Raw genomic sequence first — 24,496 nt, 5'->3', positions numbered from 1 at the left:
GCATGTGTGTGTTTACGTATGCCCATGTTGTGTGGAACTCGCTCACATTCCCGGGTCCAGGAGTGCAGAGTTTAGCTCTGTTCGCTCTAACAAGCCCATTTAAACTCATCAAGGTCTCATTAGCTCGCAGTGAGCTGAGCCAGGTGCGCTGTAAGCAGGGAAAGGAGGTGATCCAGGAGCGTGGCCGGAGAACCGCGCTGAGTGGCAGCCTCATCCTGCTAGCGCCTTTATTCGGCGGACGCTCGCAGGGAGGAGGCTCCAGGCTCACACGAAGGAGGCTGCTCCAGGCTCGCGCGGTTCCATCGACATCGGGGGTGTGGCGCTTCAAGGGGGTGGGCAGGGCTGAGCAGGTGTGGCGCTGTGATACACACTGCCGGTGCACCGCTCAACATCAACACCTCCAGCTGGCCTGAACACGAGCACAGCAGGAAGGTGCTGGCGACCACGAGCAGCCAAGAATGATCAAAATAGCTCCATGGAGCGATAAATCACCACCTATGTGATCATATAAATGTGGCTGTAGTATTTTTTTGTTATTCTTACTGGGAAACACAACGCACCACGTGCACATGCACTTTTCAAAGCTTGCTGACAGGTAATGATGTACGTTAATAGAATGGGTGAGTGAGAGTCTGACCGTGCTGACACTCTCCTCTCTCTCCCGTTTCTTATTGCTGTTTTGTTCTCTGAATTTTGCTTGGGGTTTGCATTAAACACAGAGCACTGTGTTTAATTGTCACATGTGAGTTTGCATAGAAAACAGTAATAACAGAATCGTAGTTATATCCTCTCTGCTCAAATCACTCTGCTGTAACTAGAGTTCATGTCAACATCAGTCAAGCAGCTGAGAACAGCTCTACAAGACCAGATGCACTGGATCATTAAAAATGTACAAACACACACACACACACACACACACACACACACACACACACACACATGCACACACACTTTGACGTGGTCCAACTGATGACGGCAAAACGCCTGTGACTCTGCATGTCCAAAACAGCAGTACTTGTGTGTGGTTCCCAGCGTACAGCGGTTAGTACCTTCCAAAAGCAGTCAGAGGAAAACCAACCGGTGGTCCAGTCCCACAGAAGAGCTACTCTAGCCCATCTGGTCCAGTCCCACAGAAGAGCTACTCCTGCACAGACTGCTGAAAATATTAATGCTCGCTATGACAGAAAGGTGTCGGAACACACAGTGATTTGCAGCTCGCTGCATAGACCAGCGAGATCATCCACCACCGAAAGAGCCTGCTGTGGGCACAAGAGCATCAGAAGTGGACCAAAGAGCAACTGAAGAAGGAGGCCTGATCTGATGAGTCATGTTTGCTTTTATGTCATGTGGATGGCCGTGTGCAAGTGCACTACTGGGCACCAGGACACACTATGGGAAGAAGGCAAGCCGATGGAGGCAGTGTGGTGCTCAAGTGAATGTTACTTTGACGTGCACCACCTGGCTTAACTGTTGCAGACCAAGCACACCCCTTCACCGCAACAGTATTCCCTAATGGCAGTGGCCTTTGAGGAACATGACAAAAAGTTTAAGGTGTCGACATATTCTCCAGATCTCAATCCCATCATCCGTCTTTGGGATGTGCTGTAAAAGAAGTCTGATCCATGGAGTCCCCACCTCAAAACATGCTGGACTGAAAGAATCTGCTGCTTATGTCTTGGTGTCAGGTACCACAGGATTCTTTCAGACGTCTTGTGGAGTCCAAATCTTAGGGATGCTTCAGAGCTGTTTTGGCAGCAGGTGGTTTTAATGTTATGACAAATTGGTGTGTGTGCACGTGTGTTTTGGACAGAAGTCCTTCGTCATGTCTACCTGATGAAGCCTTTTGAGTTTGCTGATGAAGCATCTCTTGCAAAAATGTCCTGGTTTTGTTTAGGAAACTACAGTGAAATTTGTACTATTTATACCTGGCTGTACCTTGTGAATCATCGAGACACCGTGATAGGAGATAAGAGGCAGAAAAGTTTAACATCAAGGTTGTAGCAGTCACACACACAGGAAGTGTGGGGTAAAAATGTGTTTAACGTGATAACAAAAAGTAGTTGTTATCACTTTAAAAACATTTTCCTTCTAAATGTATCCGAAACATGTTGACTGACTCATGAAATTGTGCTGCATGTTTCCATGAAAACATGGAAACATAACTCAAGCAATACATTTTTGTCTTACAAATATTGTTTTGTGAAGGCTTTTCTGCATAGTTGGCCATGGATGTGCACCAACCGCAGTACCCATCGACTGTAGTAAACACTAGGACACAGGTATGTTCGGATCCAAACGCGGAGGTTTTTATCTTCAGTATGGACAGATAAACAATGCAGGAAGGGTAGTCTATATATGAGGAGAGAGTCATTAACTAGAGAGGGAACAAGTGTAGAACATCACTACTCAGGTGAAGATGTTCTGGTTAGTTGGGTAGTCTCCCTGGAGTGGAGATATAGATACATATATATATATTTTGCACATTGCAAACATATCAATCAAATAAGGCCTGCAGTGTGTTGTCATCCTTGGTAACACTATAGATAACATTTTCTAACATTTGTTTTTGAATGAAAACCTATTCTATTTTGCTGGCTGGCTATCTCATGAATGTGCTTGCTTGAATGTGTGGACTGGGCGTCCTGGTGGAGGAGGAGTCTCCTCAACAAATAATTAAAATAATTTACATCTATTCTTTCCACACGCTTCTACAATTCTGTTTAAACCATTCAACACTCAATTTATGTTTTAATGATTTTGGGTTACATTTTTGACAGTTTACAGTTACTACTGAGTTTAAGGTCCTATAGAATGCAGACACCACCAAGCTAATGGTACCAGTGATGATATGGGAGCTGGAGGAGTAGCGTCAACAGATCCAAGTAATGACAACATCGATATGACCTCCCACTGGAAGGGGGTATACACTGTATACACTGCTGGCATTGCTGTATTTTAAATACCCTAGAATGATAAATGCTCCAAAGTCTAATATGCAATAATGAGTCTGTGGACAGATTTCACAGGGCTCCACTCAGCATCAGTTCAGCTTATTCCACCGTGAGCTCCGCAGCTTGCTGACATGTGCATGTACGACAGCACATACTGCATGATACTTATCTGCCAATTAGCTGGTTCAGGGACGCAGGCGCCTGCTCCCATTGCATTATCTCCCAGAATGCCTTGCATTATCTCCCAGAATGCCAATGACCAGTGAGCGTCAGAGGGCTATGTGTCAAGGTTCCGGCTGAAGTTGCTTTTACAAAGCAGCCACCTCTCCCCTCCCCAAAAGATTTATTTTGCTTTGGTCTTGTGTACTCGGACCGTAATAAACAAATCGAGACATTTCACTCCTCGGGAAGGCAACTCGCACGAGGCACTTGCATATCAACTGCCAACCATGAGAGAAACACTGACGAGAACTACTACCATTTCCTTCCAGGGCTTTTTTTCAAAACAAAAACAATTTTTAAAAATATATTTTCTGAAGTATTCTTAAGTTCTTGGCCGCTAACTCTTCTGCAAAAAACGATTAAACACATACAATAGACAGGGTCACACTGGAGTGCATACAATTTCTTCTTGAGCGCAGACTGTGGAGGAGGAGTTGGAATCGGCGCCTGTGTGTTCGGTTTACTGTGTCCTGCAAGGCTCTGCTCATCTGTCTTGTTTAATGTGTGCAAAGGGCAGCAAAACTGACCTGCCATGCATCAGCACATGGCAGCAAGCCTGTCAGCCTGCCATGAGTGAGACGTAGTTCGCAAATATACCGAGCCAAGATCATTAGGTCACCAATACAAGCCTTCGGTGATTAGAAAGAAGAGCAGCTCACAGAAAAAGCTAAACGTTCCTTAAAGCTTTTCGTTAATGTTTTGAAGACTTTGATGTGTGCACCAAATAACAAATCTTTTGTTCTTTTTGTTTCATTAGTTAAAAATGGCTTCCATCCCAATTTAAAAGAGACTCAACCTGTCACAGCTCAATTAGATTCAGTCCCTCAGTTCAAAGCCCATCAGATAGCAGAAGCTGACCATAACATGGACTTGGGTAATACTGTGGCCTCCTTATTCAGCTACCTTATTCAGCATTGCATAACTGTGTATGAATAAGAAGCCAGTTCATAACATTCTACTTTTCTTCCCTCACTTTTTAAATTATCTTACCAATTTTGGTAAACAGACATTTTGCTACAGCTCACTCCAATGAGATCAAAAGTCCCAAAGTAGTCTAGGGAACAAGTGCTGTAAAAAGTGCTCATTCTCACCCATTAGGGGAAAAACATTCTTTAAAAGAGGGAATTGAGGTCCTTTGCTATGTCAACTGAACACGAATTTTCCCTGCTGCCTCTACACAGTGGTAGATAATCACATTATCTTGTATCACAGGCATAACACCAGAGCAAACGAGAGAAGAGAGGAGGCATTGAGTTCAAGGGCTTGCTGGTAGTCTTAGCGAATCTTAAAAAATATATGTACATTTGTATGGTGCTTATGGCAACATCAGCATTTGGCAACTGTCTAAACACTAAATTATAACAACCAATCTACAAAGGCCAGCAGTGTCCTTGAAATGACTGGTACATGTCTGAATGAAGAGTGTAAGGGCTCTTCAATATGAGGGCCGTGGGTCCGAGGTACGAAGCTCGTTTGGAGTGCATCTTCGTCATTCTCGCCCCCTGCAGTGATGTAATATTCCTAGAGTCGAGGCCCTCTCTCTCATCCAGAGCATCAGTGGTTCATCTATCAGAGCAGCCAAAGGACCAGGGAAGCTACAGTCGAGGAAGAGGCCTCTCATCTCGGCACCGCTATTTCATTCGTTCATAAATAATGCAGGAACGGAGATCGCCTCTGGTTCCAGCGAGGAGAAATGTTGGCAATCTGGCACGGGTCACTGGGAGCCCGCAGATGCTGGTATTGTCACCAGCTATGAAGTAAGGTTCTCACCGGGCTCGCCAGGTTCTTGGCGATAAGTTAATTCAAATGAAGCAGGCTTCACTTGAGCTGCGAAAGCGCTGTCTAAGAAGAGTGGTTCTCCTGGTTTATCTGCTGGGAGCAGTGCGGAAAACATGCCATGTCATACTATTCACGCACGTGTGATTAACCCAGACCCAAGAGACTGATAATTCCCCTCAATTTAAAAGCCGTTTTCCAGGCTACTATAATTTACCGCCATCACTTAAATGTACAGGATAAAAGATCTCAGGCTGTTAGGCTGCTCTTGAAAGGGCCATTTCTGTAAAACCCATTCGTTCACCTCGAACAGGCTATCCAAGTCCACCAAATGGATCTTGAACGGTGCAGGAAATCACAGCCCACTAAAAGCCTTTCCATCGCTACCCCAGTGGAAGACTGGACTCACACCGAAATGCCCCGGTGGCTGTGGAAATTCCTGTGATGAGACCCAGACGTTCTTCCATTTTCCCCAGATGAAACCTCCCATCTCCACCAATGAGTCCTGGATCTCCACTTCAGGAGGCTATTAGGCCTGTAATAAGACATGACAGTGGGCTCAATAGATGAGTGGTTATAGGCAGGCACGACTCTAGGACCGCTTGGTTCCTATGGAGCACGCTCGGAGCGTCTGCGCAACGGGGCTTCACCGCAGCGTGCTGGACTCACACCGAAATGCCCCGGTGGCTGTGGAAATTCCACAGCCGTTCTTCCATTTTCCCCAGATGAAACCTCCCATCTCAACCAATGAGTCCTTGATCTCCACTTCAGGAGGCTATTAGGCCTGTAATAAGACATGACAGTGGGCTCAATAGATGAGTGGTTATAGGCAGGCACGACTCTAGGACCGCTTGGTTCCTATGGAGCACGCTCGGAGTGTCTGCGCAACGGGGCTTCACTGCAGCGTGCACACCTGCCGGGCACACTTTCGGCCTGCGCTGATGACTCACTCAAGCGCGCTTCCCTCCAAGGTGCTCATGCTCCTGAAATATTTCTGGAAGGATCAAAGATTGCCAGCTGATGATAAACAGGCCTCCCGTCCTTCTGGCAAGTCGTTTTTTTTCTTCTCGCTATCGCCTGCGAAAGTTCTCTGGCAGCCTGGCAACGGTATCGGCGGCACCTGCGCGTGCACTCTTTCAGCGCATCACAAACCCTGCCTGGGCCGACGCGTGCTAGCAAACGTTAAAGATGCAGCGTAGGGTTGGCAGTGGAGATTTCTCGTAAACAGGCTTACAGCACAACAGAAGCCTTTGTTCTCAAGAAGGTGAGGGTCTTAGTGTAGAAGACTTAGAAGATTCACATCGGTTAAAGACCAGAGGTCAAAAAGCATTTGGATTCAGAGGAATAAAAAAGGAACATACGCACAAATAAAAATGATACGCGTAAAATCGCGTGAGTGAGAGGGGAGCAGCAGGAGATCAGCAGGCCGACCTCCAGCTGTAAGCCTGTGGATGAGCAGGTAACAGCGGGCTTGAACATGCAGTAACGAAGGATCCAGCTGGCTGGCATAGATACTAACGCATGGAAGTGCTTGAAGGTCGTACGTGCACTTCTCCTCGTCATGTTCAGGCCGCACTGCACGCTGGTCAGGCCCAGACCCATATTCCCTCCGTCAAACAATGTGAGAGTCTAATTTTGCGATATGGCCCAGCTGTGATTAATTGACTGCAGCCCATGTGCCACGATGAAAGTCTGGAGCCGGAGTTTGGGTCTTATCATCACCGTGCAGATGTAACTTTGACTGGACGTGAGAGAGCAGTTCACATGGGGCCTGTTCACCAGTTCCTCAGGACCACACAGAAGAGCCGGGGGGGGGGGGGGGGGGGGGGGGGGGGGCGGAGAAGGAGAGAGAAAGAAAGAGGAATAGAGAAGGGAGGAGAGAATGACTGTAAGAGTGGGAGAAAAGAGGGAGAGAGAAGGGAGGAGGGGCTGCTGCACCACATGCCTGATTGACACCTCTGCCTGGTTGCTGTGTTTTCGCTCTTCGCTTTCCTTGACAACCTCGTTCCCAATTGCTGTCTGTTGTGCTTCGACGACAGATGTCTCTGAATTAGCCATTTAGCACTCTGAAAAGTGAAAGTACGGTGTGCATTTGAGCTCTGCAACTCAACTGCCTAATGCTTTCAACAATTTCACTCTCATCTTTATGCAGAGTGTAGAAGATACTGTCTGTGATGCTTACTTCAAACTGTGCCTGGTCAAAAAGTAATTACATTGTACACTTACATGTATTTGTAAACCACGAGATAACCCTGGAGAAAATGCTGAAATCCCAGACTCAATCAATATAACTTGAAAAGCACCAGGCAAAAGGGGGGACCCTCTTACGGCGCGCAGGGTTTTTGTTGGAAAAGGTTTTAGGTGGAAAGAAAGCGGCATGACTTTTTGTGCCCCAGTACACATGCACACAAAGAGATCCTGCCAAGTCTCTCTGAGTGCCTGTTCTTTGCTTTAATCGTGCACCTACTAGGAAAAAGAAATCCCCACTGGATGCACCACGGATGCTCTGATGCACAACATGTTTATATGAGCGCTGCACCAACCAGCGGAGAATATGCAAATACTGACAGCGTTTTAGTGCATCACGGGTGAGTTTATGCATAATGACCTTCTAGTACAACTCACCAATGCAACCAGAGTCTATTTTTACACTCTGGATTTGCATACTCTGCACTTGTACGGTCAAAAAGGCAAAGAGATGAGGGGTGTGTGGGCAAAGCGCATGCACTTCATGAGGACCCAGAGCCCATCCCAGCTGCATTCAGAGGCTTTTGGTGAGCAAACACACTTCTGTATCAACACCCATCTCTGAACCAGGCCGAACCTCAGGCAGGTAAGGAATCAAACCAGTTTAATCCATCACTGGAGAAACATAAAAGCCGCGGAACAAAAGGAGAGTGGAAATGGAAAGTGATGTTTTACACACGCTGTGTCCTTTGAATTGTTTTCCAGCTGAAGATTCCTATTATGTCTTTAAAATGGATAAAACATCAAGCAACGATTTCTGTGAAGTCTATGAATTGACTTTGCCATCATCTTCAAATACCCAGTTCCCCATCAGGTCATCGACAGGCACCGTTGCTGACAGTCCCAGTGAGCATATTCCTGTGCCCTGTGTCTGTCAGCAAGGCTTAGGGGAACGGACAGGTCACTTGGAGATCTGTCTGAAACGATGACGCTATTTTCACAGCGAAGCCAGGTCCATCTCCAGGGAGGGTCCCCCAGGGTCTGCCCAAAGCTATGACGGACTGATAGTCCTCCCTTCGGGGTTGAGGTGCGGACAGAGTAGCGGACCGACGGACCAGTTCTGAAGCAGCGGCCCATTCATGAAAATCTTTAATGAGAAGAATACTACACTACCGCCCAGACTTGCATGCACCTATAGAAGTATAAACGCTGCAATTATCCTTAATGAACATCACTCGTCGTACAGTGCTCTATGAGAGATTTATGCAGTGAGATCATTTTTCTAGGTTAGCTGCTCTCAGCAAACTGTTTTTTTTTCTTTTCTTCAAAACACTCCGTGACACGGTAATACTAATCTAATCCTGCAGCACAGCCAAATTCCCTGCTAGCAAATTAAATCACACAAACGAGCACCTGATACAATTAGTACAAGTGTCACTGATGCAATTCCCCATCCCATGCAGTCAGAGAGTGCAGGGCTCCTCTCGTTACTGAGCCCAACGTCATCTACGAGGCTCTCCATACCCAGTCGCCATGACCCAGTCCTGCCTAAAAGGAATTCTGCAGGGCCTCCCCATTGTGACGTAGCTAATATCCAGACATCACTATAAAATACGTGATACCGACCCCGGAGGTCTGAATGCGTTAAAGGTGAGGGATGTTTAGGCCCAGAGCACTGCAGCACCAAGCATGAAGACCTGTGCGTCTTCTTAATACATAGAAATCACTGAGGTACCAGAAAATACCACAGAGGACAAGAACTAAAACAGAAAGCAAAGAACTAGCTTGCATGTACTAGCTTGTATGTGCAGAGGGCTGCTGTTAGCATCACTGCTTTCTAGCTAAAACTCGAATTTGACTGAACCTGACTGCGACGGCCGGGAAAAGCCACATGCGCTTGCAGCTTGGTTTCTGTTTTACATTCAGCATTTTACATGCATCGTTACATATTCCGGTAGATGTGATCTGCCAGCAAACAGCTGTAGTGACTTTGGGAATGTTCAAATGAGGCAATTCACCCAATGACTCTCAGCTCAGGGGACTCCTTATCGTGGTGCTCGGAGTGCGCACCTTGCAGAGCAAAAGATAAGGCATCTCGAGCGATGACGTTGTTTGCTCTGCTGAGTGAACATCCCTATCTCCAACACGTTTATTTTTCTATTAAGATGCTAATTCAGGGACAAAGCCTTTTTTGTTCACTCTTGCTTTTCTTCATACAATCAGATTTTGAGATTCATCGATGCAGGCGACTTGCAGCAATCGACACAATTGCCTGGAGCTCTACAACTATATTACGGTCGCTATCAATGGGGGTAGAGCAACCTGCAAGCAGACAATCTGTTAAAAAAGAATGTGGGGGTATAGAGGGACACAGAACAAAAGCCTGCTGCCTGTTAGCACTGATACTCATCCTGTAGTTTACCTCTCCTGCCATTTGAAACAGATGATCACCTTCAGGCTTCAGTTAACAATAGCGCGCCCCTTGTTACCTCTCTGACAGCATTTCAAGCCGATGGCAGGGTTGTAGCCTCCCTCCAGGAGCCCTCTCGACACAACCAGGACATGATTCCACTGCGCTTACGAGAGGCCTCTCCACCTCCCAGAGAATCAGTGCGAGCTTCTCCTGCTCCGTTATTTCATCCACAGTCGCGTTGGGACCTCAAAAGACCTGTGTCTGATTCATCGCCCCTCTTTCACTCCAGAAAATGGACAAGTTATACGGTTGGAAGGATTACGCTGGAGTTTGGCTAGAATCGGGTTTATGTGTTCTGTCTGTAATGGGGTGTGGTGAATGGGGGAGGTTTCTTAAGTAATTGGTACAAGTAACAAGACCGAGACCTTCAATAACCCAAACGTTTCGCAGTGCGCTGGAAAAATATCAAACTTTACCAAGTTAAAACACATTGAATCATATCATAAATAGCTTTGGTCTTTTTTTTTGGGGGGGGGGCAACATGGTACAGCCACAGCATTTCCTGGCATGACAAGGAGAGCAATGGACACACACATCACCAGCTGAGTGATTCTTAACGCACCAAGACCCTGCCCATCATTAACCATACGAGTCCCACTGAGCATGTCGTGTCCAGCCTGCACTCCAGGCTGAGATTTAAGGGAGGGGGGACAAGGGATGTAATAACACACCACAACAGCTTTGACAGCGACTGCAAACAACAAGACTGCTCAGCAGACAAAGGACAATGGCTCGGGTTGCTATGGAGAACCCATGGTCGGCAATCACTCATCCGAGCAAGTTCGCATGCGGGCAGCAGGAAAACACAGCAGTACGGCATCGGCATCGGTGGTAATTAAATCCCTGGGTAGAAATAATAAGTAGAGATAAGGTGATAATTATACCATGGGCCTTAAGTCTCTTCCTGCAATGCAGGAGATAAATGTGGCATACACCGGTCTTGTTAGGGACGACGCGCCAATTCCCAGCGTGCGCTCTTAAGTTCTAGGAACAAGCGACACTCCGTGGCTACGCTTCCTGAACAGCGCATGACTCCTGCCTTAATTAACGAGTAATTATACACCATTGCTTCTAGTTCTGTTCCTCTGCTGTTTAATATTCTCTCTCAAGCTGAAATAAGGACATTTTTAGCCACACCACTCATGCTCATTTCAGACACTGTTGCTGAGTGAAGCAGCCGGAGTCACTTGTCTTTCCCCCTTTTTTTCCTGCTGAGTGGAACGCGTTTATTTCTCATCCTTTGCCAATAAATAGGGCTGGATCGCTGTTTTGCTCCTGCAGTAATCAGTCGGAATTGATCCACTGAACCTATCTGATGAATGTAAAATAAAAGCGTGTGACAATCAGTGTTTTTCTAATTTATTGGCACGACTGCTTAGACTCAAGGTAATGAGAGGAGAACAAGAATATGAATGATCAATTTGAACAGGGCATGTTAATTAAAAAAAAAAAAAGCCCTCAAAGCCAGCTGTGTTCTTAAGGGCTAACAAAGATTTTAAATGACCCTACTGCAGTGTCTTTAATCCCTTTCTCCACCTGGTATGAATGGCGTTTGTCATTTCTGGGAAACGTCACTTTTAATATCAATCCAGCAGTGCACAAACACGGCACGGATGAAATCTTAATTCTACACGAAAGCCGTTAACCGAATAGCCTTTGATACATACAATACACTGATCAAAAGAACTCTCTCGCTAGCATTCTGGTGAATGCATGGTGCTGTGCTGTGCTGTGCAGTTCGCCCAGGAACAACCTCGGCTTGTCCCAGCGTGCCAACTGCGTCTTTTCCTTGGGAGGGTTAGACAAGAGTTCCAAAAGAAGAAAATTTGGTGTGCACATTTCTTAGTGTGCCGTTCTCCCTGAGATAGCAGTTTAGTATTTCTATTAGGTGTATGTTCAACACTATACCACAGGATATACTCCAAGGATATACTCTTATGTCTCAGCAGTATAACAGCAAATATGATTTTGTAACAGCATGGAAAAAAAAAATTTATTCTGAATTATCGCCATATTAGTGGTATTAAGGATATTATTATATAAGATATATAGGATATACAGTATTAATGGTAGTTTAGATAAGATCCCAAAGCTGATTTTAGTGTAATAGCTTGTACATCCAAATATAGACCTAATTTCTAGTAACAAATTCAACCAGAATCACTTTGTCTTTGAAACATCTGCAGCATTAGCCTGGAAGGGAATAGGACACTTCAGTTGGTAATTGGAGTCTATTCAGATCCTCAGCCACTGAAAGTGTTTGCCTGATAGAATAACCTCTCCTCAGTGCCCACACGTGCACTCAGCAAACAGTGTAAGACTGTATGAGTGACTGGTACAAATTGCCCAGAAGGAGGCCATGATGTAAAGAGGAGAAACAGCTCTGAGGAGCAGTGGCAATCAGGGAAACAAGGTGGCCTTACACGTCAGATTTCACTGACGTTTAAACCCCTGAAGAGGCTGTTTTAAAGGCTATAAAAATGGTTATCTACAGGATACATATAAATGATGTAAGGTGATTGGATGCATGTTGTATTATTAAAGACCATCGAGACTACTGCTTATGCAACACAAGGCTCTTCTCTGTGAATGATCAATAAATATTTCCCTGATTCAGCTAACTATATATAAAGGCGCTATATACATTTTAATATTAATATTCGTAATTTTTCAAAATGACATTTTCCAAAATGACATTTTCCCCACTGGTCTCACTATCTAATGCCCATGTATTAGATTTTAGCATTGAAAGGTTACACTCATGGATATATTGGTTGTATCTTAGAAAGCACTGCATCAATCCCAAGTGTGTATTTTTTTGTTCTGAGGCGATCCTGACTAGGCTCACTGACCTGATTCTCACAGAGCTCTTCCGCTGGACTTGGTTCTAAACACCAAGCTCTGTCTTACACCCTGCGCACTTCGCAATCTGTACAAGCTCTTAATTCTGCAGTTCTCTGAAAACAATCAGTTATGTCTCTTTTTCTCTTCTGAGTCACCCACATGCTTCTGCTGTCACTACTCTTTAACATCTCTTCCTGTGGTAAACCTAACCTTCGCATACACGCCTGCCATTCCTACAGCACACAGACAATGTGAGGTTCCATGTGCTGTTATGGGGAAGATATTTGGTCTGCTATGTGTCTGCCCTAACTCTGAATTACAGCTACAGACAAACAAACCAGGACCTTATGGGGGCCTATGACACGTAGCTCTATGCAAATTACTGTGTTAGCAGCTTCACTGTGAAGGATAATGTGCACAAAATATGACAGTGTTACGTCAGAATACATCGTTTTTAAATTTGTTCCTGTCAGAGCGCCTTTGGCCCTCGAGCCTCAAAGTAATTAATTGTTTTCATTATCAGTCCTACTGCACTTAATTTATGGTAATTAAATACTCGTTCTATCTGGCTGAGACAAAAATCAACATGTTGGTGTCTTCTTCAAGCACTCGCTCTGCTGCTGCGACTACTTCACTGGTGTCATGGTTTCTTCTACATCTGATAAACGAGTAGGAAATTTAGCTGTGGCAGTGACCGTCCTAAATATGTTCAATGAAACAGTGGCATAAGTCTCCAAGAAACAAGTTACCAAAACCGTTATGTATACCTCAGCTCTCACTGAAGAAGCACACATCAAATGGCATTGGTGAACAGCTCGTCACAGTGTGGCTAATCATCAGCACCTAGAGAGATGTCTGACTTGCTTAAGTAACCAAGTGCATTTTCAGGACAAACACTGCTAACGTGCTTTTTGCAATAAAAGCAAAGCTCTAGAAAAACATTGTGGTGTGTGCTCTGCTGTCTGAGCTTTTCTGATTAATAGCCTGTGTCTCTCTGGCTGGGGGACCTTGCAATGTCTTAGATTAACAGAACTCATTGAGATTATCATGAGATAACCTTCACACCCAAGCCATACATCACGCGGGGATGGGGTCCTTACTCTGGCCAGATAAGACAACTGATTAGCCGAGCCATTCATCAGTCACAGTGGCAGTCAGAACCAACTTAAAAAGCACCAGAGTCTTCTGGAAGACACCAAACGCAGCGTGGCTTTCTCATGTCCACGGCAATGTGTCACTGGTTTATACAGCTTTCTCAGATCCTCGGTTTGCGAGGTAGTTAACCCTGACCTGCTGTTTACTGAAAATAAACTGGGGAGGGGACAGGGTGAAACCAGGACCCCCATCTTTACGGGGAACTCCATGCTTCAGCCATTCCACAGCGCCTCTGTCACCATACAACTCCCAGTGGTTTGAGGTCTGGAGGCAGCTCTCAGCACATATCCAAATATCACAGTTCCTGAGCTCACGGGAACTCTGTGCACCAGGACAGGCACATACAAATATACTGGTAGTGAAAATAGCAGGACATTTCTTTAAAAAACTAAACTAATTATTAATATTAATTATTAACTGTAAGAATTAAACATGATTAAACATAAATACAGCCAATATTTTATTTCCTTTGAGAATTTTAAAGAGCATTTTTATGTTTGAGTACTTTATTTTTTATTGCCTGAGTAAAATCTGTATGCTGAACACATAGAAATCTATTTAGAAATCAATGGGCTTTCTGGTTTGTTTAATGACTCAAACAGATGACGACTAACAAACAAATTAACAATCTCTCTTTCTGGAAACTGGAAGCCATTTATCCTGATTTATTCTACAGATCTCTTACTTCATTCTGCTAAGGGAAGCTCGCAGAATGTACACACACACACACACACACACACACACACACACACACACACACACACACACACACATACACACACACACACACACACACACACACACACACACAAACACATACACACCTCTCCACAGTTCTGACAGCTTCCACACACAGTTAAAAGTATACTGCAACTACAGTAATGATAAACTTATTATTATTTGTCAAAAAGAATTATGAAAGGAGTGAGAACAAAATCCCCATGTAACTACATGCAGTACTGAAGTTTAAATAAACTTGCTAAGATGCTTTATTTTAATAACTTGGTACAAGTGGAATCTTTTGCAAAGTGTCCTAATCAAGAAGTCAAGCAGAAGCCTTGCAATTGGGTGCAACATGAGACCAGCTATATCCTCAGCCTTAAGCAGGAAGAGTGTACTGTATTGTAATGAGGAGGAAATTCACACAAAGACCTGAAACCTAATACCACTTCCTCAGCTAAGCCGACTCTGAGATCTGCATTCAGCCATCTGATCTGTATCACTGCCTCCAGAAGAGTAACAGCACACACAAACAGCATTTGAAACAAAGTCTATTCCAGAACATTCCAGCTGAAATATGTGAAATACGCTTTCAGGTACAAGCCGAGGACAAAAGGCAAGAAAGATGGGTATGCGGCTTCTGTTAACCTGTCAAGCCACGCTCCCCTGATACGGTTATTCAACTGTAAAGTACACAGGGTCACGTGAGGTTCCACCGTGGCAACTCCCTGAGTTTTGAAGGATAGAGGTTCTGCCTCAGATGGAGTAAAGGCTCAGTGAAGAGAAGCACCTTGCTTTATCACCATGACGGAGAGATCAGACAGATCACCCTCCAGCCTGCTGGAGCCAGGTGCCGAAGCTACAGCTGGCGCGCATCTTCAGCATGCGATTCGTTCATTCCACCAAGCACTCACAAGTGCCATGGAGTGTGTGTGTGTCTGTGTGTCTGTGTGTGAGAGAGAGAGAGAGAGAGAGAGAGAGAGAGAGAAATGTTGGTTATAAATATGGCATACCAGAATAAAGTACATCCTCAATCAGCCCTCATTTGATGCCTGGACACTAGATGCAATCAGTGCACTTATGTCATCCTTGACTGTTGAGTGGCTCTGGGAAGGAGATAATTAATATGCTTTTGGCCAACCACAAACATCAGCAATCAGAAAGAGCAAAGGTGTGCTTGGGGTGGTATCCAAAAGTCAAGCTGTAAGTAGAATGGAGAGACTGGGGGGAGGGGGGTGTTGAGACTAGAGAAATCTACCCCTAATGCGCTAGCTTTGCAGATGCCGGTCCAGCAAGCGGAAACCCGTGCCAGGCAGCAGAGTGCGTCTGCTGACCCAGGAAGGGAATGTTCATTTAAGCAATCAGCCAAGCATGAGTGCCTCACAGATCGGGGGCTCCACTGGAAAGGGGGTGCCATCGTGACTGAAACACATTCACGTGACCCCATTCTCACACAGGACTCGAGCTTCTGTGCATTGCCAGTGCCAGTAAAGATTACACCTGCACAACGGATGGCACGCATGTTTGGGCTTTGATTATGTTGAAGGGAAATATTGGATATGATGGCATATTTCAAGAAAAAAAAAAAGTTTGCATTCCTTTCAAGTCTGCTCTCTGTACGCATCATTTGGAAATAAGGACAGATTAAGAACCAGACATTTTGCTAGCAACTAATTTGGTGGCATGCAAAAGGGTTTTTTTGGCAAAGTTTTAATGTCACAGTGAGGGACATCGAAAGAACAAGGTGTCAGAGCCTTTCACATTTCACTAGAAGAGAAAGCCAAGACATGTTGCTCCCTCAAATACAGAGAGAGAGTTCTGAAAAGAACCAACAGCCACTGACATAAGGGACTCGGTTAAGCTCTAAATTACTTGTTTCAGTTCGCTTCTGAACAATTGCTTTACAAAAAATGAAAAGGCTAAATGCCAAAAATGCAAATTAAAATTAATATAGAGCATATACCCACTTGGACCAAAGCATTTAAATGAAGTAAATTATTAAAGTCCAAACGCTGAGCAGGTGTTATAAAAACCTTGTAATGGAGCTAAACATAGTCTACTTGTGTTTGCCAATGAATAACAGAATTGTTATCATTCATTTCAGAGTGCAGGTTGAGTTTCACACTGCTGCCCTGTAAGAGTAGCTAACAGTTTTTGTTAGAAAAAAAACAATGAACGCAGCAGAAAGGACAAGTGATATGGAAGTAACAAAAGCAGTTTAGGCTCTGGCTTTAACAAACCTCTGGCAAGCCCCGAAAAAGAGCCTCTGTTTATATTAATGCATGATGCTTGAAAATCTTTAGGGAAACTACATACATTTTGACATTTAATGACTCAAACAGACAACGACTAACAAATGAACAATCTCTCTTTCGGGAAACTGGAAGCCATTTATCCTGATTTTTTCTACAGATCTCTTACTTCATTCTACTAAGGGAAGCTCCCAGAATGTACACACACACACACACACACACACACAGACGCACACACATACACACACATACACACACCATGGAAATTCAATTAAACATTTGGCTCTACAAGAATAATTGGACCACAATTTGAAACCTCTGTTATCTCATGTGTACAGGTGCACCAATTCAATGTCAATACCAACAATCAAAATCTAGAAGGCTTACAGGGTGTAATATCATTACCGATATTAATATTTTAGAATATTATTAATATTATATATATATATATATATATATATATATATATATATATATATATATATATATATATATATATTTAAAAAAAACATGGAGTAAGGTTTGCACCATATCGGCACTACGTCCTTTTATTAACCTGATAAAGATAAGATGATTTAGTCTGATAAAGATGCGGATGACTATACTCTCAACTGAACTCTCTAGGCATTCTTTTCTGCAGATATTATCGCCTACCATGAAAATCGACCAAAACCATCCTGAGTAGCATGAAGATAAAGGTCTGAAAATGGTTGCGTTAAGAACTGGATGATGAAGAGGAGAAAATGGTTTCCAAGGTTTTTCACATTAAAAAAGGTGAAAGCCCACGGTAACATTTCAGAACTAATGTCTAGGAATTAAACAATTAGTTGCGACTTGCTGCGTCTTCTGAAAATGGAGATCAAATTGGCCTTACACTCATTTAATATAGACCTACAACTCATTTTCGTGTCTGATTAGTGATGACACACACCTTTCTGTATAACCGAATCAATCATTTATAGCCTACTGTTAAATGTTACACTTTATTATAGAACTAGCTACAAAGTTGATATTCAAACTACTGTATAAGTAATAGATCAGCACTGAAAAAAAACCTTTAATGTATTAGAAATTGAAAGCTGTCTATACATATAATATATTAATCTCAATGTTCAGCATTTAGCCATATTTCAATACGATTACTAGCTAGGTAACTCCGTCAGAATGCAGCCTAACCCACATGGCCTATACGATGCAGACTCGTCGAGGGTCTAAACGCCTAAAACGGCCTGCGACGTCCCGTTGTAAATCTGAACTGTGCTGAACACTGTACTGAACACTACATTCGGTAAATATTTAATTTCGCTCAATCAATACAAGTTAAGAAATACGTATGCACCCTTAAAAGAGTTAAGAATCTAGCGACAGATTAAACATACAAAAAAAAACACCCTCCCAAATTGCAAATAAAATGTTAGAATTGTTGTCTTTCACAGTGCCATCTTCAAAATAATCTATTGTATTTAGTTTTCCAAAAACATACCTTGGATATGCTGATTAACAACATTCTCGAGACGATCGAGTCGTTCTATAATCCGTAGAGTTTCTCCCTTTTTGTCGCCTTCCAACTTTTTCGCTGGGACAGGCATCGGAACTTTGATGTACACATTGGCGATATAATTAGTTACCCATCCGACATACAACAGGCAGACAATGTTGGTCATGCCACTCAGGATCACGCACGTAGACACCAAAGTTTTGGTTCTCCTGGTACAAGCCATTCCGACATCCCTGCACGCAGCCTCCAGAATCCGATGCAGAACGGAGCTGGAGTCGCCCGCGTGAATTACGCGTCAGTTCTCTACGACCTAGTGAAATTCCTGCAGTGGTCCGACAACCTGTTCTCTAAGCACAGCGCGTCTTCTGCCGCCCCAGACACAATTTTACACGCATAGTTTGCCTGACAAATCTTTTTAGCTGCATTCAAAATTACGGCTTCTGTCTTGCTCCAACACGTACGGTCGCGCCTTCCATCGCTAGCGCTGGGCAACATAATCCAGGAGCGGGGAGGGTGGGTGCGCGGGGCATTGCGCTCCAGCCGCGCGGCCAATGGGACGCCACAGCACGGCCGTAATCTTTGCTTTTAGTTGCAGGGTGGTCCAATAACAGTTTCGGAGGTGTGTTCTTCCACGATACCGGGGCTCAATTTCCAAACACGGCAATGGACCCATGTCATTAACAAATATGGCATTGTTAATGTATCTGTTGTGCTCGGCAAGCAAACAATATTTAATGTCGAAACTCCCTCTTCAGGAGATAAAGCTCTAATCAAGGTCCAAACCGCAGTTACTTTATAGCCCTGGCATTTGAGAGCTGGCGTAGGAGTCAAAGCGATTGCTAATGTCTTCCAAAGATAAACAAAATAAATATACAGCAAAACAAAACCAAAACAAGACTCAAGAAAGCGTTTTAAAAGTTACTATCTATGCCTTTAAAACAAGAAAGTGTTGAATATTATGCTTGTTAATAAATGTTATGTTGTTGTGCTACACCTTCTAAGTAATAGTAGAGAATCTGCTTGTTTGGCAGCACATCGTGACTCCATAGGCAGCGCGGGTTTGATGCGTGTCTGTGTCTGCAGGAACAGGGTTAAGATGTGCAAAGACCTGCAGGATCCTTCTGCTTCCCACTGCCGTTTACCAGCTGAGCCCGGGACGCACACGCACCAGTGGAGACACGCCAGTGGAGCAACTCCAAAGAGAAGTGCTTTCATCTGGAATCTGAAATCTTCAGACTACCACGCCTGTTCCAGAGGTTAAAAAAGAAATGAGGAAAAGCAGTAAAAAACGATTGGGAAAAGATTGTGTTACTTCTTTACATTCACATGGCGTAGTCACTCAAGCAGTCCGAACACAGCGAGCTCCGGTACGGTCAATTAGGGTTTCAAGTAACAGCAAACTAATTAGTTATGGCAAGCATTAAAGGTGAGGCATGCTCTCACTCCCATCGCCTAATGAAGCATATGAAGGAAGGAGCCTGGAGTATTTATTTGCAAAACCTTCGTAAAACGGGGAAGGGCAGGGAGAGAGACAGAGATGGAGAGAAAGACTTAAACCACGCTTCACTCATCTGTACTACTTAATCCACATTCTGATGTTTCGCTAATACATGTCATACTTTTCTGAACCACAAGATAGAGACAAAAGAGTTTACTGTAATGACTATAACATTCGCAAAGAAAACAGGAACCGAAGGTTACAGCACTTCAGTAATACTTGAATGATAATAATTGAATTCAATCTCAAAGGTACATCAGATGGACATGTAAGATACTATATGAATATAACACATGTCAATGCTTAATAATCAATGAAGAAAATTACTTTCGGCTACTGGCAATCATTTATTAAGAACAGCTAATAAATTCACAGAGACTGATGATCATCATAGCATTTCAGCAGGGTGGAAACGACATCTATAGTTACTGCATATCACCACATCTGTCTCTTATTGGTCAGCCAACAGTGTTATAAAATATCTACACCTAAATTATCTTACAACCCACCTAACCTATGACATGCACACCAGTTATCTGAAAAAGCATCAGTGCGATGTCTGAGAGTGGAAGTGACAGTGTTCTTGCTAACGGTTACATATTGTCAGTGTTCAGTGGCTCTGATGCTGCAGCATAAGGGAGCCGTGGGCTCGCTCTGAATGACATCGATCCCAGCCCTCTTTGTGTCGATGCTGACATGTGGTACTCCACTGTGACTCAACTGCTGCGCGAGGTTTCTCTCCACACCAGGGGAACGAACGCAACAGCCTTTGCCGTACTGCATAAAAGATTCATGCGGGTAATGGTGTCGCAAGCCGGAGGAGCGTGCTGATATGGTGTGTTGCTGTAATAAGCCATAAAGGGAGCATAGATTATGCCACAGCTTTGCCAATCAAATTCTTTATTTCTCTTTGTGGTTGTTTGTTTATGCTTCCTGTTGCATGTTTAATGTGCTGTTTGTTTGTGTGTGTGTGTGTGTGTGTGTGTGTGTGTGTGTGTGTGTGTGTGTGTGTGTGTGTGTGTGTGTGTGTGTGTGTGTGTGTAATTTTGTAGAAAGCAATACAATTAGAATTTGTGGCAGGCATCTTTGGAACATATGGAGCCAGCTCTGTGAACAGTGCCTATAACTCATCAGGCGTTCTGAACCACTCAGTCAAAGTAACGGTATTTGTGATATCAATAAGTCTACAAATCAGCATGGGCTCTGGTGTACTTATTGCATATGAAACTAATCTTCAGCTGCCACATAAAACTGCATTGTAGGCTTCTTGTTTGTGCCTTTCTAGCTGTCTTGTATTATTCATTATCTTTAAAAAAACAAAAACAAAGAGTTCTCAATGAATGTTAATGACCTTAGTACTGCAGCATGTCATCTAATGATGATGTCTCTATGATATGGTTCATTGCAAATAGGCCAAGATCTAAGAACAGAAGGTCATTCAATCATTGTTTGCTTGTTTGTTCAGTGATATGCTAAATTAAGTGACAATTTCAGTAAAAGCTTGTGTCAAACAGTGAGACTTCATCTAACCTTGGAATAATGGGAGACCTGTCTGAGTCACTGTTCAAAGCTGCAGGGTTTGCCCTGACAGCAAGGCCATCAAAACTCTCCTGTCATGCCATCCATTTGCCTGGTTTAACGGAGCAGCGTGCATAATGCTGATTTGTCTGTGGAGACAGTTCTTGTTTGTCAGGCGCTCCTGCTAGAATGGAAATTCAAACCTACGTCCAGCATGCTGTAGAAGGTGTTCTCCGCAGAGGCCTGTCTAGTCATGTTTGAAAGGAACAAGGAGATTTATTGTCCCTTGTGGTATTCTGAGTCATAACTCTCAGACAAAGGTAATGGCCGTGAGGTCAGATTGATGAATGTGTCTGCGGAGAGGTGGAAACTGGACATCAGAAGGATGGAGCCAGCCTTGGCTGGGTCTGTTCTCCTATTTGGAAATAAAGATGCGTAATTATGACAAACCTATGCTTCTCAATAATGCAGCATTGTGCTTAGGATGTACAGCCAAGAGTATTTATGGCACAGGAGGGAGGTAGTGGCTGTCCTCTCACCGTCTCACTGCGTGGGGAGCACAATCCTCTAGCCAATCAAATTAAATCCTTTTGTCTTATGCCAGCTACTACAGCAGCAAGCAAAAAGAAAAAAAAAATGTTTTTCACAGTTTTACCCCAACACAAACACAGAGATTTACTGTAGCTGCTAGCACTCATGAACTCCACGACCTCAGTGTAAACTGTTCTCATGCTCATCTATTTCAATGCCACCACCTCTTACTTTTCACCTGGTAACTTAAGCTGTGCTGAAATGTAACGCCCCAGATTGTAAAGGCATTGAGGCCCCAAGTGCAGGTAAAAGGAGAGGGTTACTGTTTGCAGCCTTCAGCTGGGAGTTGTGCCATGTGCTGCTGTTTGCTTTTGCCTCTGCACTCTACAGGTAACACACCTGAAGGGTTTGACAGGTAACACACCTGAAGAGTTGCACAAGTAACACACTTGAAGCATTATATACAGGTAACACACCTGAAGCATTATATACAGGTAACACACCTGAAGCATTATATACAGGTAACACACCTGAAGCATTCTATATAGGTAACAAACCTGAAGTGTTCTACAGGTAACACACCTGAAGCATTCTATATAGGTAACAAACCTGAAGTGTTCTACAGGTAACACACCTGAAGGGTTTGACAGGTAACACACCTGAAGAGTTGCACAAGTAACACACTTGAAGCATTATATACAGGTAACACACCTGAAGCATTATATACAGGTAACACACCTGAAGCATTATATACAGGTAACAAACCTGAAGTGTTCTACAGGTAACACACCTGAAGCATTCTATATAGGTAACAAACCTGAAGTGTTCTACAGGTAACACACCTGAAGGGTTTGACAGGTAACACACCTGAAGAGTTGCACAAGTAACACACTTGAAGCATTATATACAGGTAACACACCTGAAGCATTATATACAGGTAACACACCTGAAGCATTATATACAGGTAACACACCTGAAGCATTCTATATAGGTAACAAACCTGAAGTGTTCTACAGGTAACACACCTGAAGCATTCTATATAGGTAACAAACCTGAAGTGTTCTACAGGTAACACACCTGAAGGGTTTGACAGGTAACACACCTGAAGAGTTGCACAAGTAACACACTTGAAGCATTATATACAGGTAACACACCTGAAGCATTATATACAGGTAACACACCTGAAGCATTATATACAGGTAACACACCTGAAGCATTCTATATAGGTAACAAACCTGAAGTGTTCTACAGGTAACACACCTTAAGCATTCTATACAGGTAATACACCTAAAGATATTCCTTCTGATGCATCTTTACCCCCCTGCTATTAACTGACCATCTGCTTGGACGTAACTTTCAGAAAAGTGTTGGCCTTGATGCTTATCTTGTCATGGTTGTGAAGTACAATAAAGGTTGACTGATAAGGACCTGGAATAATCACAGGACTGACGTAAATCATTTTTAGGTCAGGCAGAGATATGCAAAGAGTGAGGCTGTTGTGTATCATCGAATACCTTTTCTGGGTAATGTATTTTCTTGCTGTAAGCATTATGCACATGGGAACATTGCCAATTAGGCATGACACTTTCTAGAGATCAGCAGCATGTAGGAATGATGTGTTAATAAAGCACAAGCGATAAGATAGAAAATTTTTAAATGTTGACAATAAGACTGTTTAAAGACAAAAATGAACCTTGAAATCATCAGTCATCAGCTTGGAGGAATGTCAAGCAGGTCTCTGATCATCTGTGGAGCGGTGGAGGGAGGGGCAGAGCAGGGGCGGGGCTGCTCTCTTGCTTCCCTGGACTCAGCTCTCTCTTTAGACAAGTGTTTGTAGGCCATGTGGGTGGGTCCATCTGCTTCCCCATGTGCATTGTGTGGGAGAATGAGTCAGCTAGGCATGGTCGATGCCCACTTCATCCCAGCGGAGAGACCCGCCCACTGCCCGTGCTGGGGTCTGCTTTTCCTTGCTGGTTGATCGGGAAGGATGTTTGCGCCACTCAAGTGGTTTGTGTCGCTAATTGAACAGGTTGTCTGTTGCCTTCCATTTCAATCACTGTGGAGAGATTACGTACAATCATGGGACAGTGTCGTGATCAGTTATGTGATTAGTTTATGAAAGCTCCACTTTACCTGATAAGACTGACTAATTTTGAGCCTGACTTAAAGGCATAAGTCCTTTAGAGATCTACTTGGATTACATGCTGCTGCAATAACATTTGAGAAGATTATTTCTTATAAATGAATGCCTTTAAGCCAAGTCTTACAGTGGGCATTTTGGCATCCCAGATTTACCTGTATATTCACCCATGTCAACCTAGGAAAGCAAGTAGAAATACTTGGCAAAGTCGAACACGCCCTGCGGCGCCCCTCGGAGATGAAAAATCGAGCCCGATATCTAACAGTTTCCTTTTGCCTCCACATGCTGCTGGTGCCAGATGGTCTTTAGGTTCTGATGCCTCGCAGAAGTGTGTGGCGCGCTAAGGTGGGTGCCTCCAGCTCTGGGAACATCCTGTCATTAGACAGGACAGAGACAAATGCTCCATGCTGCAGGGGCTTCCCTTGCTTAATTGGAAGGCCTCTTGTGTCTCTTCTCATTGCCTCCGACCACACAACAGCTATAATGTCACTCTTCCCCTAGTGAGCAATACACAGTGCCATTGACATGCCTTTGGTGCTCCTATAAGTTATTCTTATTGGCCAGCCACGGGGCTCTAATTGGCACTTATGATGGATATACAGCTGTGGTCCACTTCTGAGCTGCTCGAGTTATGGCTGCTTTGGCAAGGTTTTCCTAGCACAGTGAGTCAGACAAACGTGAAGGCAGTGCAGAGTGTAGATATGTTTAGTTAGTAAGTTGAATTGGGAACC

At 43.9% G+C, this 24,496-nt stretch overlaps 1 protein-coding gene across 1 annotated transcript in view; it reads right to left on the bottom strand.

Annotated features, from left to right (window-relative positions):
• galnt18b (UDP-N-acetyl-alpha-D-galactosamine:polypeptide N-acetylgalactosaminyltransferase 18b) overlaps positions 1-18,521 on the bottom strand; it is a 47,828-nt gene extending 29,307 nt beyond the window's left edge. The window contains exon 1 of the mRNA XM_027011615.2: positions 18,064-18,521. Within this exon, the coding sequence (XP_026867416.1) occupies positions 18,064-18,301 (238 nt within the window). The 5' untranslated portion in view covers positions 18,302-18,521. The remainder of the gene's footprint in view (positions 1-18,063) is intronic.
• Between the last annotated feature and the right edge of the window lie 5,975 nt (positions 18,522-24,496).

Source organism: Electrophorus electricus, chromosome 1, assembly GCF_013358815.1.
Source record: "Electrophorus electricus isolate fEleEle1 chromosome 1, fEleEle1.pri, whole genome shotgun sequence".
NCBI classification, from domain to species: Eukaryota; Metazoa; Chordata; class Actinopteri; order Gymnotiformes; family Gymnotidae; genus Electrophorus; species Electrophorus electricus.
The sequence above is the reverse complement of the archived record's forward strand: the minus strand, read 5'-3'. Positions and strand labels throughout refer to the sequence as shown.